Raw genomic sequence first — 17,087 nt, 5'->3', positions numbered from 1 at the left:
GCTTTACCATAGTATTGTGGAGCACACTCATTTAACATATTAGAAAGACAAATGAGATTCTTTTTCTTTATGAATTGTTATATTCTTATATGAAATTAGTTAAATGTGCATCACTTGTTGTGAGATGTTCAAAGCAAGCAGTAGATTAAAAAATACATTTAAATGTACTTTACATTTTAATTATATTATTATAAATAAGGTATTTAGTGTTCATATGCTTTAACATGAGTTTGACTTGTTGACCTCTTTAGAGTGCCCTGGCATCCTCATCCCGGTTCGGGCACTACTATGACGTCTCCAAGACGATGGAGCCAGAAATTCGCCAGGCAGCCAAGTGCCACCGCTTCTACCTTCCAGAACATCCCACCCAGTCATCACCCACACACAGGTAAAACGACGAGACATCATCTGCAGAACGCATGGAAACCAATGAGACACCATCTGCAGAACACAGGCACGCAAACACGACATCATTCACAAAACACAGTTACACAAATAAGACATCGTGCGCAGAACACAGGTAAGCAAACATGGCATGGTTCACAGAACACAGGTAAACCAACAATGCAGATGGGCCAGCGTAATTTAAAGAGACCATGCTGTATAAGCCCGGCAACCAGCGTGTGCATTAGAGAAAAATCCACCTGAGAGAAAGAAACTCTAGATTGAGCTGTCCACAGTATTATGTAGTCTTTTGCTTGTAGAAGAATTTAATAATCTCTAGGGCTGCAACTAACACTTATTTTCATTATCTGTTAATATTTACTTAAGTAATTGTTTTGTCTATAAAATCTCCATCACAGGAGAAACATGAGCCCAAGTTAACATATTCAAAAACAGGAAATGTGTGTGTGAAAAAATGTCTGAAACGAAAAATAGTTGCTGCTTAATTTTCTATCGATCAGCTGATCCATCAATTAAATGTTTCAGCTCAAATAAACTGTAAGAATTTTTTTTACCTCTAGCTGCATAAAAACAGTCACGTTCTGAGTGTTGCATAAAGAGCTACTGAGATTCATTGAATTGAATATAAAAATATGATAAATATGAATCATTTAAGCTGAAAGTTAAAACAACCACGTTTTTCATATTTAAATGAAATGTCCCGTTTCAACAAATCAGTGTTGTTGTTTTTTTAAATAACTGTATTTTTTACCCTTGAAACAGATAGATTTCAGGTTCACGTCAGGTTCATTCTCTATTCTAAGTAGCTTGCCATTGGCCTAAGACATGCAGTCTCTTGGAAAGGTTGTGTATGTCTATTCAAATAAGGGTCTTGTTTGCTCAGCGTCTGTTTGATTTCTCCTGCGTTGAGTGTACTTAGGGTTCAGAGGTCACGCAGGCTCTTTACTCACAGAGTGCTGCTGAACACACAAGGGCACACGAAGGCACACACTCACACACACTCTGGGTAAATACAGCAATCTGGAGCACAGAGGATGCGGAGGAGGCTTTATAGAATCCCTCTTCCTTTTAATTCAGCAAACACACCGTTTAACAGAGCACTCGTATCCACAACACATTATTGTAGATATTCAGTTTAAAATGTAAAATTTCACAAATGCCTATTAATATAAAACAAATAATATAATAAAATATCTTCCCCATTTATGTTTGCATCGTTGTGCGTAAGGCTAGTGAGTAAGAGTGTCATGGTGGTACTGTTGTGGCGTCTGAATGGGTTATAGAGCTTGCAGACATTGTGACAGCAGGAAACTACACCTGCACCATTGTGCCCCCAGCCCCGCCCCCAGTACTGACACGCATACACATAAGCGCACACAGAACACACACACTCAACACGTTACGCACGCACATGTACTACACAAACTCCTGAGCAGGCTACTCCCCCTTGCACGTGTCCACAGCCCCATGTTGGTACCCTAGCTGTTAAATTGCTCCGTTTCACTTGAAGGCATAATTGGCACAAATTGCTCTCTAGGTGATACACATCCTGTTGTTTAAGACCAAGCATCCCCCTTCTCTCCTCCTTTCTTCCCCTCACTGAAAGAGGAACACTGAGATAAAGGGTCTTGCCCGTGTATGATCCTAATTAGCCGACGTACTAGCCCCTGTAGCTAAGCACCTAGACCTTTTTGATACCTGAATGAGGGGTGCTCAGTAGGGGTAACTAAAACACAATGGTGTCCTACACAATGGCTGCCAACCAGAGGCAGCCTCCTGCTCAACTGCATGTCAAACCATCCCAGCCCCCTACCACAGAGCAGGGCCATGGGCAGAGAGGCCAAGGATGGTAGGTGTCCCTCTTTCACCAAACCACCTCTATCATTAGCCACAGCGGGGTCAGGAGGCACCATTGTTGGGCTGAATAACTGAAATAGAGTACATGGATATACTTGGTGCAAGTGTAATCAACACAAGTGTGTGTTACTGTTCTTTATGCAGGGCTATTGGCGTGTGACCAATCTATGTGTATGAGCTTTTGTAGCCTGCAGGTCAAATTGACAACTGACATAACAGCCCAGTGTGACTCACGACAGAGTGGTCATTACAATGGTGGAGTGTTCTTAAGTGAGGGGACCTGTGTAAAAAGATGGGGTTAACATTCCTATTGGCTATCCCCATATAGGCACATAGTGGGCTCAGCATTAACCCATCCCTTCACTGTTGCTAAATGTTGCTCCGATGGTACTGTATGCCCTTTGTCAGTAGTGCACATCTTACCCCTGATTAAACACCAAAATGCTGTTCTCTGTTAATTTTAGATATCAGCCCATTAATTCCCCCCTCCTTCTCACTTATCATCTTTGTTGTGTGCATGATTGTGCATACACACGTCTCATCTGTCTGTCTGTCTGTCTATCTCTGCACAATCAGATCCTCGGGGAGCTGACAGAGAACCAGTCATGTTGTAATTTAATCAACCAAATAAATTAATTGGATCTCTTGATATGGATCATCTGTCTGCTTCAGTGGCTCCAGAAAAGCACAGTCAGGAGGAACATGCTGCAGTCATAGAGGATTAAGCTACTGCGGTGATAGGCTTGGCCTAGTTTTATCAAAAAGGTTTCAATTACAGTTTACACGTCCTAAATAACCCTTTTGTGTTCTCTTTCTGGTTGTCTTCTCCGCTATGTCCACTCTGTCCTGTGCTCTTTTCAGTACCATGCTGGAGTCCTACTCTGCGTTGCTGAAGACACTTCAAGAGGTGATAGATAGGGAGGGCTTTGATGTAGCAGCTCCCATGGTAAGAACCAATAAGTAAATGACTGCTTTGGATTTGTTTCAGACTAAATTCAAGTTATTGCCATATATTTTCTGCAACTACAGCCTTATTGAAATTTGCATCTACAATTATTAACAAACCATTTTAACAAAACCAACACATTCTTTCACCAAACAGCAATTATACTGTGACTCTGTGTGTAAACATTTTAGGCTAAAATGGTAGACAAAGCAAATTAAGATTTTTATAGATCTGATTCTATATCTGTAAGAAAAATCACCTATCAGGCCATTTCCCATAAACAAATTCGCAAGCTTTTAACCAGGTCCCCTCTCAGTGTGTGTGGTTTTGACTCTTTGATTGACAAGTCAGAAACACTGCTGAAATGCAGTAAGGCATGCTTTACACTGCCGCCAGCAATGATGCAACACAAAAGGCAGGTGTGCATTTTTTTCTGCATTCCCTGAATGTCACTGAAGGTGAACATTTTGACTTGCTGGTGTTGATGTGATAAGTTTGCAAATGACTGCTTGTAGCCTCACTAATTACTATGAGCCCAGTCAAACTATTGTACATTTAGATCATTATGTGTGATATGCGTTAGAGGATCATTTTTTAAAATGAGATACCAGATCTCCGTCTGTGACCCCAAGCTATCACATTTTGAACCACGGTGTCTTTCTCACCTGCTCGAGTTGGCCTCACCTGTGTGTCCCAGCTGTGTGTGTCTTACCTTTGACATACATCTTTTTAATAATCATCAATTCTTTACAGAATGCCAGAAACATTCATGGCCAGAAACATTCATGGCCCTATCTGTCCAAAGGGCCAAGCATAATCCTGTTAACACTTTGATGGGCCTGTATATACAGTGTGTGTGTATATATATATATATATATATATATATATTATATATATATATATATATATATGTATATGTATATATATATATATATATATATATATATATATATAATATATATATGTATATGTATATATATATATATATATATATATATATATATATATATATATATATGTATATATATATATATATATATATATATATATATATATATATATATATATATATATATATATATATATATGTATATATATATATATATATATATATATATATATATATGTATGTATGTGCATGTCTGTGGGTGTATGTGCGCGCCTTATTCACCTACATTTGGTGACCCCTCTGCTCGTCACCTGGAGCCACCTCTCCCCCCTGTCACTCACACACAGGATTTACCTCTAGTACCCCCCATCCTCCCTCCCCAAGCGCTGTCACTCACACGCCAGATTAACTGCTGACATCATTAAAGCAGTGTGGCCGCCTGACATGCTGTTGGCACAGTCCAGGAATGCAGATCGGCACAGAGCGACATGGGCTCTGGCACAAGAATCCCCAGTATGGGTTATAGTCAGTTTGTGTGTGTGTGTGTGTGTGTGTGTGTGTGTGTGTGTGTGTGTGTGTGTGAGTATATGTTTATTTGTGGGATAATAAAGTTGATTGAAATTCTGAGAGTATTTATTAATCTCTCATCATGGACTGTTAACAATGCAGATTCCATAAGAACTGTTGTTGAAATAACATATTAGAACAAGGATTAATCTCCCCTGAGTATATTTCTTTGAGTCTTTTGAGATGAGTGGGAAAGGGGTGGCAGCAGGACTGTGATTCTCCGCAGACTGGCTGGTGATTAGGTTGTGGTCCCAGGCTGCTGTAGCCTATATGGCTGGCCTCTGGTCCTTGGCTGGACCCTACTGGCATTGTTCCCTGAATTTTCTATAGGCTAAACTATAGGAGTTAAGTTTGGTCTCGCCTCCTGATGCCACAGCAACAGTCTTGTTACCACAGTTCCCCCCTGCTGGGCTGCAGACATAGAAATAGATTTCTAATTTTGTGGTCCCCAAGACTTGTGTAGGCAAAGCCTGCTAAACAAAGAAAGGGCATATCTAATAATGACAAAGGCACACACACAGCACTAATGCTTCAGTAAAGCAAGGTATAGAGATGTAGCATTGGTGTTGAATTGTGTAGAGGAAGATGAATGTACAGTCCACTGTGAGAGTCCTGCTTTGGGAAACTATGAGCCCACTGTGAAAAACTTCCAGAAACAATGGGGTTTATTTTTCTTAGATGCCTGTGATTCTGATCCAGATCCAAACGAAGCTTAGGTCATACTGTTGGGAGAGGAAGCGATGGGGAGTGGGGCAGAGGAGATTTTTAGGAGAGTCAAGATAATAGAGGGGGAGGGAGAATGGAGAGGAGAGGTTGGGGGGAGAAAAAAAAAAGAAAAAAGTGAGCAGATTTTTAGGCCAGAGCTTTGTTAATTGCTGTTGGCTCTCACCTCAGCAATCAGAAGCCATCCTGAAGAAATCGCAAATAAAAGGCAATTGTACCAAAGGTTAAAAACCTCTCACAGTTTGGACAGGCTCCTCCATTCTCTCAGTTTCAGTGATATATATCCCACAACTGTTTGGCCACTTTTTTCGCCGTCTTCATGAGAGTGGGTTTCAGTTGATCTCTTGTGGTGGGGTGGGGGGGTTTCAAGGGAAGGCACTCCACCCTTACCCAGGCCCCCTTGGCTGCAGAGCATCGCTGTTGTGCCAAGAATGTGCTGGGGTTTCTGGGTGGCGGCCATATTGGAAGCCTGTCTGACAGGTCCATTGTGCGTGTGTCAGATGGCCTCTGTGATTGGGCAGTTGTGTCCAGTCACGTTTGGGCACTGTGTTCCGATCGTCTGTGCTGGTGAGCAGACTGTCCAGTCCCTCTCTCTCAGAGTTTGAAAATACTATTCAAAACAGCACCTTTCCAAAAAAAAACAAAAAGCAGCAATCTGTAAATCTTTAGATGCACTGTGAGAACTTGAAATTAATCAAACTGTATTACTGCATAAGGATGTATGTGGGCTTCTGCAGAAAATTACATATTTGCATGGCTTTGTACACATATTTAGGACTCCTGACCCCTTCTTCTCGCTTGTTCTTTCTTATAGTCAAAGTCACGTAACATCCTGCGAATTGGGCTTCACTCTCTCGGCTCGGCTCTGTGGGGCGATGACCTGTGTTGTCGTGACAACCCTACAAGCGGCCACGCCCTCACCACCTTCCTCTATGGACTGCGTGCTTTGCTGAGGTCATCGCTGTCAGTTGCGGTGGTCACTGTGCCTTCACATCTCATCCAGGTAAGACAAGGTTTGACGCATGAGGACAACTCTGAACCGTTCATGAGCATCAGCGTGCACTTAGAATACAATATATCTGATTAGCGATTACTTGCTGATTTGATATATAGCTGATGAATCCACTTTTTATGCTAGTTTAAACAAGTTGAGAACAGTTTATCAGTAGTTTCTGAGATGTGTGATACTCCAAGAATACCACGATATTAAAGGCATACAAGTCAACAGCAGAGAGTTCTGCTTTATTGTCTTCTTTAACCTCTCGTCTCTGCTTCCCTGTTTTGTCCTAAACCACTTACCTTAGATTGCCACCAGAGGGATAAATACCGTGCTAAACTTGAATTGACTTGAATTTACAGATAACAGACAAGTAGGATTTTTTTGGGCATGGGTTGATGTTTGGCCAATGTAGTTTTGCTTCGCCTTGTTGATTAATGGAGTACAAAGTTTGAAGTCTTTTGTAGTGTGGCCTTATCTTTACCCTGTGGTTCAGTGTCACCCTGGTATAACTCAGGCCTGCGAGGGGCCTCTTTCCCCACGCATCGCTCCACCAACAGAACCAGTCGAGTGCAAACTTCATTCAAAGGCCTCTAAATCTATGTTTGTTTGTTTGGGCTTCTAATTACTTGAAGCTGTACACAATGAGAGTGTGCGGTGTGTATGCCTTTTTTCCCTAATACAAATATCTATCCTTGTAGTTGTGTGTGTCTCTGGCTGTGTTTGTGTGTGTGTGTTTGGGGGGTATGAGTCTGCATACATGCGTCTGTGTACAGTCTGGCCTCTCAGTGTGAAGGTAGAGTCATCTGCTGAGGCATATGGCAAACCACAGCCCTCCCCCAGACAGTCGACCGTAGAAGCACACTCACAAGAAAAGCCATCTGAGACTTTCTACCAAAACGTTTTATCTTGACTGCACTTTAAACACCACTCTTCCTCATATTTCCTCATTCACGAAAGCACGGAAGCTGCAATATCTGTGATCCTTTATACAAAGATATATGTCTGTGCTTAACTTTCAGAACAGCTGTGTTGTCACAACATGCTCTGGCTCCAAGCCTATATGCTCAGCGCGCAGCGGCATTGGCCTAGTCAAAAAAGGTAGAGTGGCTAACTAGCAGATGTCAGCTGTGGTGGGAGCGGTCCCCTTGTCCCTCTCTGGCCTGGCCTCCAAACCCTTAATCTCTCTCCTCCCCCTTCTCCACCCTGGGGAGTGAAGTGAATAAGCGGGGGAAGACGAGGAGAGGGGGAAATTTTGGACAGAATCAGGTGTTGGGTGACTAAGCCAACATGGAGGTAATGAGAGGCTGTTAAAATGGGCATCTATGAAATGACCTCATGATTAGTTTAGTCGCACTTGATGCCCTTGTCATAAGAAAAGATTCTAATTGATCAGCTGAGGTCACCAAGGTGTGCAGGCTGCTCACTGTAAGCTAATGACAACAGTGGTGTGTGGTATTTTAAGAAATGACATTTAAGCAGAGCGTCTTTTGCCAGTGCCTTTGCTTCGATAATTAGCTTAGTTAACAGACTGTGGCCTTTGCAAGACTGTCTAGACTAGTAGCAGTGGGCTAGCTGGCCAAGACCGCACTGGACTCGCTATCCATTATTGAGCAGCTTGGGAAGTTGAGCAACTCACTGAAAGCCTCCTCACAGCAGCCCAGTGCCACAGTCCATCTGAAACATTAACTAGACTTGTCCTAGCCCAGTCCTACTCCATCATACTGTCTCTTGCTGCCATCCCCATCCCCACAAGTAAACACACACAAACACAAAATCTTGCATCAATATACACCTCACCTGCTGCTCAGGCTAAGTCATGTCTGGACCTATGCAAATATTTAGACTCAGGGTTTGGACTAGTCAGGCAGTTTAGTTCTGTGGTGTGGCTACAAAGCCTTTATAACCTGTCAGCCCCTACAGAAATTTACCATCAATTTTAGGGCTACACAATTAATGAAAATTTTATTGAAATCACTACATTTGTTAAAGGCGATGTGTGTGACACAATACCATTTTAAATTAAGTAGAGCCGTGCTGAAAAGATGTCCTGCCCCATATTCTACAGACATAAGAAAACATCTTACTTTGGTAGAGACAAAGCTGCAAAAATCACAAAAAAATTATTTTAATGTTTTTCAATAGAAATTAGAATACTGCTGAAAAAACGTTAATTCCCTCTAATATCACATCGTAATTGCCATATTAGTTCATATAATCGCAATTAGATATTTTTTCAAAATCGTTCAGCCCTAATGAGTAATCTGCTAATAATTTTCTTGGTTATTCGATTAATATTTTGTTCTATGAAATAATAAAGAAGTCCTGAAAATTGGCCCTCACAACTTCCCAGGACCACCCAAAAAACTGTCCAAAAACCCAAAGATATTTGATTTACTGTCACATGCAGCAAATCCTCTCACTTGAAAATTCCTGAAATGATTACAGTAATCAGTCATAAAACTGTTTTCATTATTAATGTTACTCCGTGGTTGTTCATTGTAAATGTCCAACAGTACTTTGTAATATTTTGAATTGTAAAATTGTTATTATATGTATTTCTTTAGTATATTTACATCGCAAGTTTTAAACCAGGGCATGTAACCATCTAATCATCACAGTTGCTGCAACTGATCATTTCAGTTAGATTTGATTGCCTCCACAATAGCTGTGGCTAGAGGCATTCTGTCTGTCTCATTCATGCGATATCTCAGGAACATCTTGTTTACTTCGACTCTAGGGTGAACTGAGTAGAATTTGGTGTGCAAAGGTTACTGTGACCTCACAAAACATTTTTGGCCATAACTCAAGAATAATGACAACATTTCACAAGATGTTTAATGGTAAAAACACTGTTTTGGCCATTACTCAACACCATAACTCAGGAACAGAAAGGGAGATTGTGACCGTATTCTCAGCTGGTTGGAAACTGAATAGGTGACACTTTTGACGTAATTGTGATCTCAAGACAGGTTTTTAGCCATCATTTAAGAATGGATTGGGCGATTCCAACTAGCACAGAACGGGCTTTCCTTCATCTCGTCCATTCTGCCTTTCACTTCCTGCCTCATTCTGAATTTCAAGCGCCATCGGAATCACGTGACTGCAAACAACATATTGGAGCTAGCCTAACTAATCGTGATGCTGTGAGTGTGTATATTGTATGTATATTCACTGGAATCAAACATGTGTATCGTCAATTTAGTGATAACTTCCATTTAGCCAAAAAAAACCTTACTTCATTCCAAGTTTCACTGTCTGGACAGACATTCATGTAAACTGCAACTTAAGTGGTGATGTGCAATAATTTTGTCTCATATATAGACTTTACTCTCCCAAGACATTAGACAGATCATCAAGTCATCCCTGCCTCCTTCAGAATGATGATTCAGAATTAATTTTGTGTGGATTTCTCCTTGTTTGACACACGTTTTCAAAAAGTACAGCACTGAGCCATAGAGCCAAACAAAACCGACTGAGCCAAACACTTGTGATAAAATTGGGGTTCATCAGTAACTGGTTACATTGAGGGACTGTGGTTTAGTCAAGATTAAGATACTGCAGGCTAAGATGGACGCTGGGCTCTCCCTACGTCCTGTCATTCAGTGATAGTCAGCTGAGGCCCAGGGTGTTCAGGGGATTTATACTGTTGGAATCTCAGCTACTTGAGCCAGCATAGACTGGAGTTTATCTTGTTTGAGCCCCTTATCAATTATGAATTAGATTTTCTTTTAAATAGTTGAGGTGAGAATTTCCCTGATCACCTCCTTAAACTCGAGGAGCTGTGGAGCACGTGCATGTCTTCCTGACGCCACTCTGCCCTTCTGCCACTTTGCTCAGCAGCACTGTGTGGACACTTTGGCTTACTCTGACTTTGACACTTTTGAGTCTTTGCCAAGGATCCTCATCTTTGTATTTAAGTAAACACAGAAGAATTATTATGGCCTGGACAGACTAGCACAGCCGATGTTTTAGCTGACCCTCTAACTCGCACAGACACTATTGGCCATACTGAACCGTTCCAAACTCTTCCAATGGCTTTAATTGCTGCATTAGAGTGACCTCAGATACCCTTTAAGTGCTGGTGGCCCTGACTGGTGGGATATGCATACTTTAAAAGTAGGACAAAAAGGAAACGGAAGAAGAAAGACTGGGGGAAAGACATGAAGGCATGAAAACTGCATTAGGCTGTGGCAGCCAACACAGAGAGAAGGATGTGAATGATTCAGGAGGCAAAGGAATTAATAATGCAGGACTCCCTGTTTCTCTCCATACCAGTGTCCCTCTCTCTCCCTCCTCTCTACCCCCATCACCCTCTGCCTCCACCCTTTTGTATATTTCTCCTTCATTCTTTTTATCTACTATATCCCCCCTCCCCCCCCCCCTCCCCCTTTCTCATCAAGTCACTGACCTAACCAGTAGGGGGAGCTCTACTCATCACGCCTCTGCTGCTTTCTCCCACTTCCTCTCTATCCTCCCCTGCTGTGTGCCGGTTTGAGAGCGTGCACCAACTGTGAGCATTTTTTCGTTGGAATTGTTTAATAAAGGAAAATAATTTCAGCGTGTTGCCATTGACATTTCCCATGCCACTTTTGTAGATGTATGCCTCATGTAAGTTGTCCTGCCCCCAACATCACCTGTATAACCCCTATCAGTGCTCTTTCCCCTCTATACCTCATCACCCTCACCCAAGCCGTAGGCAGAAATGACCTGGCCACGGGAAATGATGACCTAATTTAATTGCAACACTGATGGCCCGTCAGGAGGCTTTTAATTACCTGCTCATTTCTCTCTTTCTCCCCCCCCCCCTCTGTTTCTCTCTCTTGGTCCTACAGGACAGAGCTCTAATGGGCAGCATAACCAGGCTATGTGACAATGCCATAGCCCTGGAATCATTCAAAGGCTCAGAGAGAGAGACCAACCCACTCTACAAAGATTACCATGGTAAGAACACACATACTCGCTTATCTTTCTGTCTCTGTTCGAACAAACACACACAGGCACACAGGCAGTGCATTAAGGCTGGGGCTGGGCTGTGGATGGAGGCAGGGCAGCCCCCTTGCAGGCCAGGCTGTCAGTGCAAGTTAGTGTGCTGCTGCTCAATCAGACGTGCTCCTCAGTAGACAGGCCGGGGGGGATTCAGCTGCCACGCTGTACCCCCTCTCCCTCGCACCCTCACCCCCCCCCCCCCCCCCCCCCAGCAGAGCCTCTCTCCCTCTCGCCTCGCCCCCTCTCCATCCCCAGTCCCATACCCCTGAGGCTCTGGAGCAGAGCAGACCAACACTGGGGAATCGATATTCTCACCATCACTCTCTCTTCCTCTCTGCCCCTATCTCTCTATCCCTCGCTCAATGTCTCCATGGCCAGCATGTTCTGCTAATAAATGGAGGGCAAGGCTTTCAGTAGGGGATGAGGACACCGGTAAGGGACGATTAGAGAGATGGAAGCGAAGAAAGAGGAGTGTGGGGGGGTGACATAGTTTGTCTCTGCTCTCCCGGTCCTTACCATCACTTTTCCTTTACGGTTTTGCCATCCCCTCTTTCTCCCGTTTGCTTTCCTCTTTTCTATCACTCTCACTCTTCACGCATAAAGGTCAGTTTAAGCGAGTGGGTATTTTTAGCCGTGCCTCTCGAACTCTCCCACTCTTGCGCTTTTCCTCTCATTTCTCCCCTCCCTCCCCTCCTCGGGTTAGACAGCCCTAGTTGTGACAGATGAAGGGATGAGGAGTAAAAACATTCAATGGCAGATTTTGGTTTCATCCGACAGCATGTTTTATTTAGATAACACATCCCATAGTGATCACATTCCTCTGCATTATAAAGGCAGGTGGTATGTAAACCCATTCAGTGTTGTAGTGCATTGTTTTTTTCAAAAATGATTTTTGTATTACAAAAATGCTCTTTGGAATTTGGTATTAATATTATTTGAATTTCATGTTCACGAATATATTTGCCCTCTGCTTAACCAGCCAGAGAAATTCTGGTTGGGTTATGAAATACATTTATGTGCATGATTGTTTTGATGTGTGTTCATGAGTGCAAACGCATCTGGTACGAGTGTGAGAGTGCGTGCGGATGCGCGTGCGTGCGTGTTTGCGGCAGCAGTTCAGGGCTGCTCAAAGCATGCTGGGAAGCCTGTCACTGCAAATCAAGCAAGGGGAAATCACCCAAGTGCACAGAGGAGAGAACCCACCATCCCCCACTTTCTCTGTCTGTCTCCCTTTCTCCATTACTCCCTCGATCTCTTCTTTTCTCTCTCACGCTCATTTATACCAACCCACTTCTACAGTACTTTTCCAGTTTTATGAAAATGTAACTTTGTGGTGACGGGAAATGAGAAACAAGGAGAGAAAAATCCTCCAGAGCTTGCTTCTGTCCTTTCCTTTTTAGGAATCCCTAGCTTGTAAATTTGCTTTCGGTTCGTCATTGCTGTAATGTGTCCTTTAATTGGCAAATTTCCTTTACAGTACACCCATGCAGCCGGCAGGGATAAAGGAAGAGGACTGCCAATAAAAACAGTTAAATAGAAATTGTCTATTATACATTAAACAAATGAAGACTTAAATGTATTTAACAAACAAATCATCCACATGTGAAGTCAGATTGATAAACCTATGATCCACCCCTAGAAGAGATCAATATTCCTTCAAAATAGGTGTACTGGGTATAATAAATGTTGGCTGAATTCTTAGGGGTAGTTGTTGCATGTACTTTTACTGTAGTTTTTATGCACTGTTCAGCCCATTCAGTTTTAATCTGTTTTCACTGTCCTTCACAGGCCTGCTACATGTACGCCAAGTACCTCACCTGAACTGTCTGGCAAGTAAACTCCCTGACCACAAGGACCTGGCCTTTAAGCTCAAGAGAAAACAGTTCAGTATTGAGGTATGTACTCAAGGTTACTCAGTATACCCAGTGGTTCATCACTAATGTTGTATTTTTAATGCTGTCTCTCAGCAAGTTTTTTTTTGTTTTGTTTTATTGTGTTGGCCCAATTTCTTTTCTCTAATGTGCTTTTCATAGCATGTCATGTATCCATTAACCTAAAACAAGAGCTCAATTTAGATACAAAGTAATTATTTATTAAGAAAGCCATTTCATTTGTTACCATTCATCGTGTTCATAGCTGTGATGAAATTAAGTGCTGATGATAAAGAGAAGTCTCTCATGTCAGCTGTGTAAGTTCTGCCAGCCTGTGTTAACTTTTGTCTTATTGGGTGTCAAAATCAAAGGTGACGCTATTGATTATACACTGTTGCTGCCACACTTCCTCCAGTGTAATGTCAAGAGGCAACAGAGTGAAGAAAATGTCTTATCTATATTCATGAATATGCAATGAAAATGTACTGGTGCCACTTTAACTTAAAGGTATTTGTATCATGATATACTATAGTATCGTACAGTCGTGATATTGATGCATGTTCTCAGCCATCTATGACAGACAAAAATGAAGCAACTGCTTCAAAAAACTTTTTAAACCACAATAGCTCTCAAGCTCTTAAGCTTTGTACAGAAGGTGCTGCTTACTTACTGCTGTGATCTGGTAAGGAAAATGAGCAATAGTCAGCAGCTCTACCTTAGACTACAAGACACTGCAGGACTAGGCAAAATGAGGCAATGGGATAGTCATACAAACACTGCTGGCACGCTGAAGGACAGCAATAGCAGGAGAGAAGTGGCATTTGGCACAAATGCATGTTTGAACTGAATGTGCGGAGCAGAAGACGACTTGAGGAAGAGGGAGGGCATCCCCGTGATTTCAAGAAAATGAGGATGTGTTCACACCAACCTCTTTTAGTCCAATTGAATCAAACTCTGGAGGGTTTACCTCTTACCCGTTTGGGTTGGTGTGAACGCCGGACTCAAACAACCGCACTATGGTCCACCTCGAAGGGGTGGTCTCAGACCACTGTCAAGTGAGCTCTGTAGTGGTTAATTTCTGGTGTAAACACCATTCAAACCAATCACGGGAAGCTGCCATTGTATGTTTCATGTAAAATAGTACTATAATATTACTGTACTATTTAATATATTATTAGAATAGATTTTATTACATTATTAAGTAGGTTTTCAGATTTTGCCAACTTGCCTTGGTGTTTGGTACGTACAATAAACACATTAAGAGGAAATAAAAAGAAATGCATACTACTGCAGCAGTCAAGAACAGAAGGTGGGGAGTTTGACTTGGGGGCTACACCTGTCAGACGGTAACAGGTGTCCTAAGGCGAGCTCAAGGAGGACAGAAACCTCCCATGGAGCAGAAGATGAAATGCTTGATTTTCAATATGAATATAGAGAATAGAAAAATTACAATGAAAATATGAAAGAGATACTATAAAAATCCTAAAAACATACAATCCATACAATATATAATAGTAATAGACTGATTATTATTATACGTCATATTTATTCTTGATGAAAGGTCGGCACCTTTTGAAATATTGAACAGTTTTTTATGTATGTAGGGATATATAGGCATTAATGCGTTCATTCAAGAAGATACATATGGATTCTGTAAACATGAGATGTTTTTATGATTCCTTTACTAGTCAAGTGCATTTTTTGCATGATGGCAACTACTTCACTTGTCCACTTTGTATGGCAAATGCAAACAAGTCATGGTATGATCTGTGATAAAACCGTCTTACGCAGAGTTTCTTCTTCCAAACGGCTGCATTATTAAATTATTTAAAAGCTGCTGTTTTACGAGACCATCATATATATGGCCCTCTAAAGTCTGCTGATGTGCACTCCAGACCAACGGTAACATGAACCTGACGGTGCTCCATGACGTAAGATATCCAGGTGGAAATTTGGAAGGGTTTGTTGTCTTTTTACCCACCAACTGTAAAAGCAGTAATCAAACGACTTTTCCACCACATGACTTGTTAAGATTTGTGGACTGTTTGAATTTTGCCTTTGTGAACACAAACCAGACCAGTTAGAAAATTAAAAAAATGTATCATCCTCACATTGGTTTGATTCATTACCCAGACCTTTAGGTGTGAACCCGCCCTAAGTGTGTCCCCATACACCGGGTTAAACCATTTCGCGCCAGTGAGGTTTGTACCAAGACTTTGATTCACTGCAACATCAAGGCATGACTATTAAAAAAGTAACCTGATGTAATGAGAGTATACTATAACAGCAAGATAAACTAAAAATCTTTCACTCCACCAATTCTAATATCACTTGAAGAGAAAGGAGGCACAGTGGTTCTTCTGCTTAGCAAACTTTTCAATGACTTTGCTTAAAAAATCCTGTAACTGCTCATCAGTTTATTCTTAGTTGAGTGCATGGCCAGCACATCAAGTTTTTATTCTTTTTAGAGTGGAGAAGCTCTTTTCTGACTCAGATGTTGTCATGGGAGTTGTTAGGATGATTTTTAACAGCCTGGCAGTCTGCAAAAGCCTAGTCCAACTTGTTTTCGTAGATGGATGATAGCAACGACAGGACCGTCTTCCCATTGAGTAGTGGTACGACATGGTCAACTCAGTCTTCAAGTTCTCCTAGATCCCTAGGGGAGAGGATTTAACAAACACCAGTTGAACTGTCAACTAGTGTAGCAGTGATAACTGGTGCTGTAATGGTGACTCGTCTGCAAATATTTCAATTTTGCACATATTTTCAACATTTCCATTGGACCAAACAGGAGTACAGCTGACCCTAGTTGCATCAAATCGTTTTTGCAGAATATTGCAATTTCCCTCTGGCATTAGGAGAATTTCAATAGCTATAGCTTTTTTTATGGAAAGCCTGGATGCCTTGCTAATGGTGGCCTCATCCCATCTTGGCTGTGTATGTATGATCTTGCTGGCTTTGGAAAGCATCTTTGTGTTGCTTCTGCAAGGGCTCCAACTAGCTTTGGAAACGCTGAGAAGGTGGTGAGAGTGGTTAGGTCTGCAAAAAAACTTCTCAAAAGGGGCACCCTGGCAGAGTGCTGCTGATGCAGAGCGAGATTTTGCATGTGTGCATAGTAATGCACAAAGTAGGCGTTTTGATAGGTTTCCTTTATCAAGGTCTGTATGCCATGAATATTCCCAGTCATCACATCATGATATGTTTGTGCAATCAACGTATCCTCTAACTTTAGTGGCTCCAGTACACATTTGATGGTGTTAGAAAAGCCCACCGAGGTTTTATCTTCACTTCCACAAACTCCATAAAATGTTTTGTTACTGTGTTGTTTGGCACTGTATATCTCAATACGAGCACAAGCTGAGATTCATTACACATCAGTCATTTCATCCACTTGCATAGCAACAAGAAATGTCCCAGCCAATTGCTTATTTCCTTCTTGTACGCCTCGTACATCAGTCCTACAGCTTTTTCTCAAATTGTGCTAGAGGTCCCTTTGAAAACTGGCTGAGCATCATAGTGGCTCTGGAACCTTGAGTTGCCCTCACACTTTGTTCCAAATATCGGAAAATCCGATGGTTCAGGCTTGTCGTGGTCACGTAGTGCCATTTCACATTTTCCACACAGTTTAATACAGGTGATAGTCCGACTGAGCACATATCTGTTCTCCTCACCTTGCTGGTTATGCTGCACAATTCTCCGTTTGTATGCACTGTCACTATGAGCAAGCCCAATTGTGCCGAGTTGTCTAGGTGACTCCCGCTGCTTTCATGTTTGGTAATCCTCTTGGAAAGATGCTACAGATTCTGAAAGCCTGTTTTTGAGAAAGTACCATCTCCTCCAAAT

The 17,087-nt window shown here is 41.9% G+C and overlaps 1 protein-coding gene across 1 annotated transcript in view; it reads left to right on the top strand.

Annotated features, from left to right (window-relative positions):
* elp4 (elongator acetyltransferase complex subunit 4) overlaps nucleotides 1-17,087 on the top strand; it is a 54,874-nt gene that overhangs the window by 8,855 nt on the left and 28,932 nt on the right. The window contains exons 5-9 of the mRNA XM_038701291.1: nucleotides 252-388; nucleotides 3,124-3,208; nucleotides 6,202-6,390; nucleotides 11,220-11,328; nucleotides 13,162-13,268. Of these exons, the coding sequence (XP_038557219.1) occupies nucleotides 252-388; nucleotides 3,124-3,208; nucleotides 6,202-6,390; nucleotides 11,220-11,328; nucleotides 13,162-13,268 (627 nt within the window). The remainder of the gene's footprint in view (nucleotides 1-251; nucleotides 389-3,123; nucleotides 3,209-6,201; nucleotides 6,391-11,219; nucleotides 11,329-13,161; nucleotides 13,269-17,087) is intronic.

The sequence above is a fragment of the Micropterus salmoides genome, unplaced genomic scaffold (genome assembly GCF_014851395.1).
Source record: "Micropterus salmoides isolate LMB-PRFRI ecotype aquatic unplaced genomic scaffold, ASM1485139v1 Ms_hic_scaffold_6, whole genome shotgun sequence".
NCBI classification, from domain to species: domain Eukaryota; kingdom Metazoa; phylum Chordata; class Actinopteri; order Centrarchiformes; family Centrarchidae; genus Micropterus; species Micropterus salmoides.
This window is presented reverse-complemented; position numbering and strand designations above follow the sequence as displayed.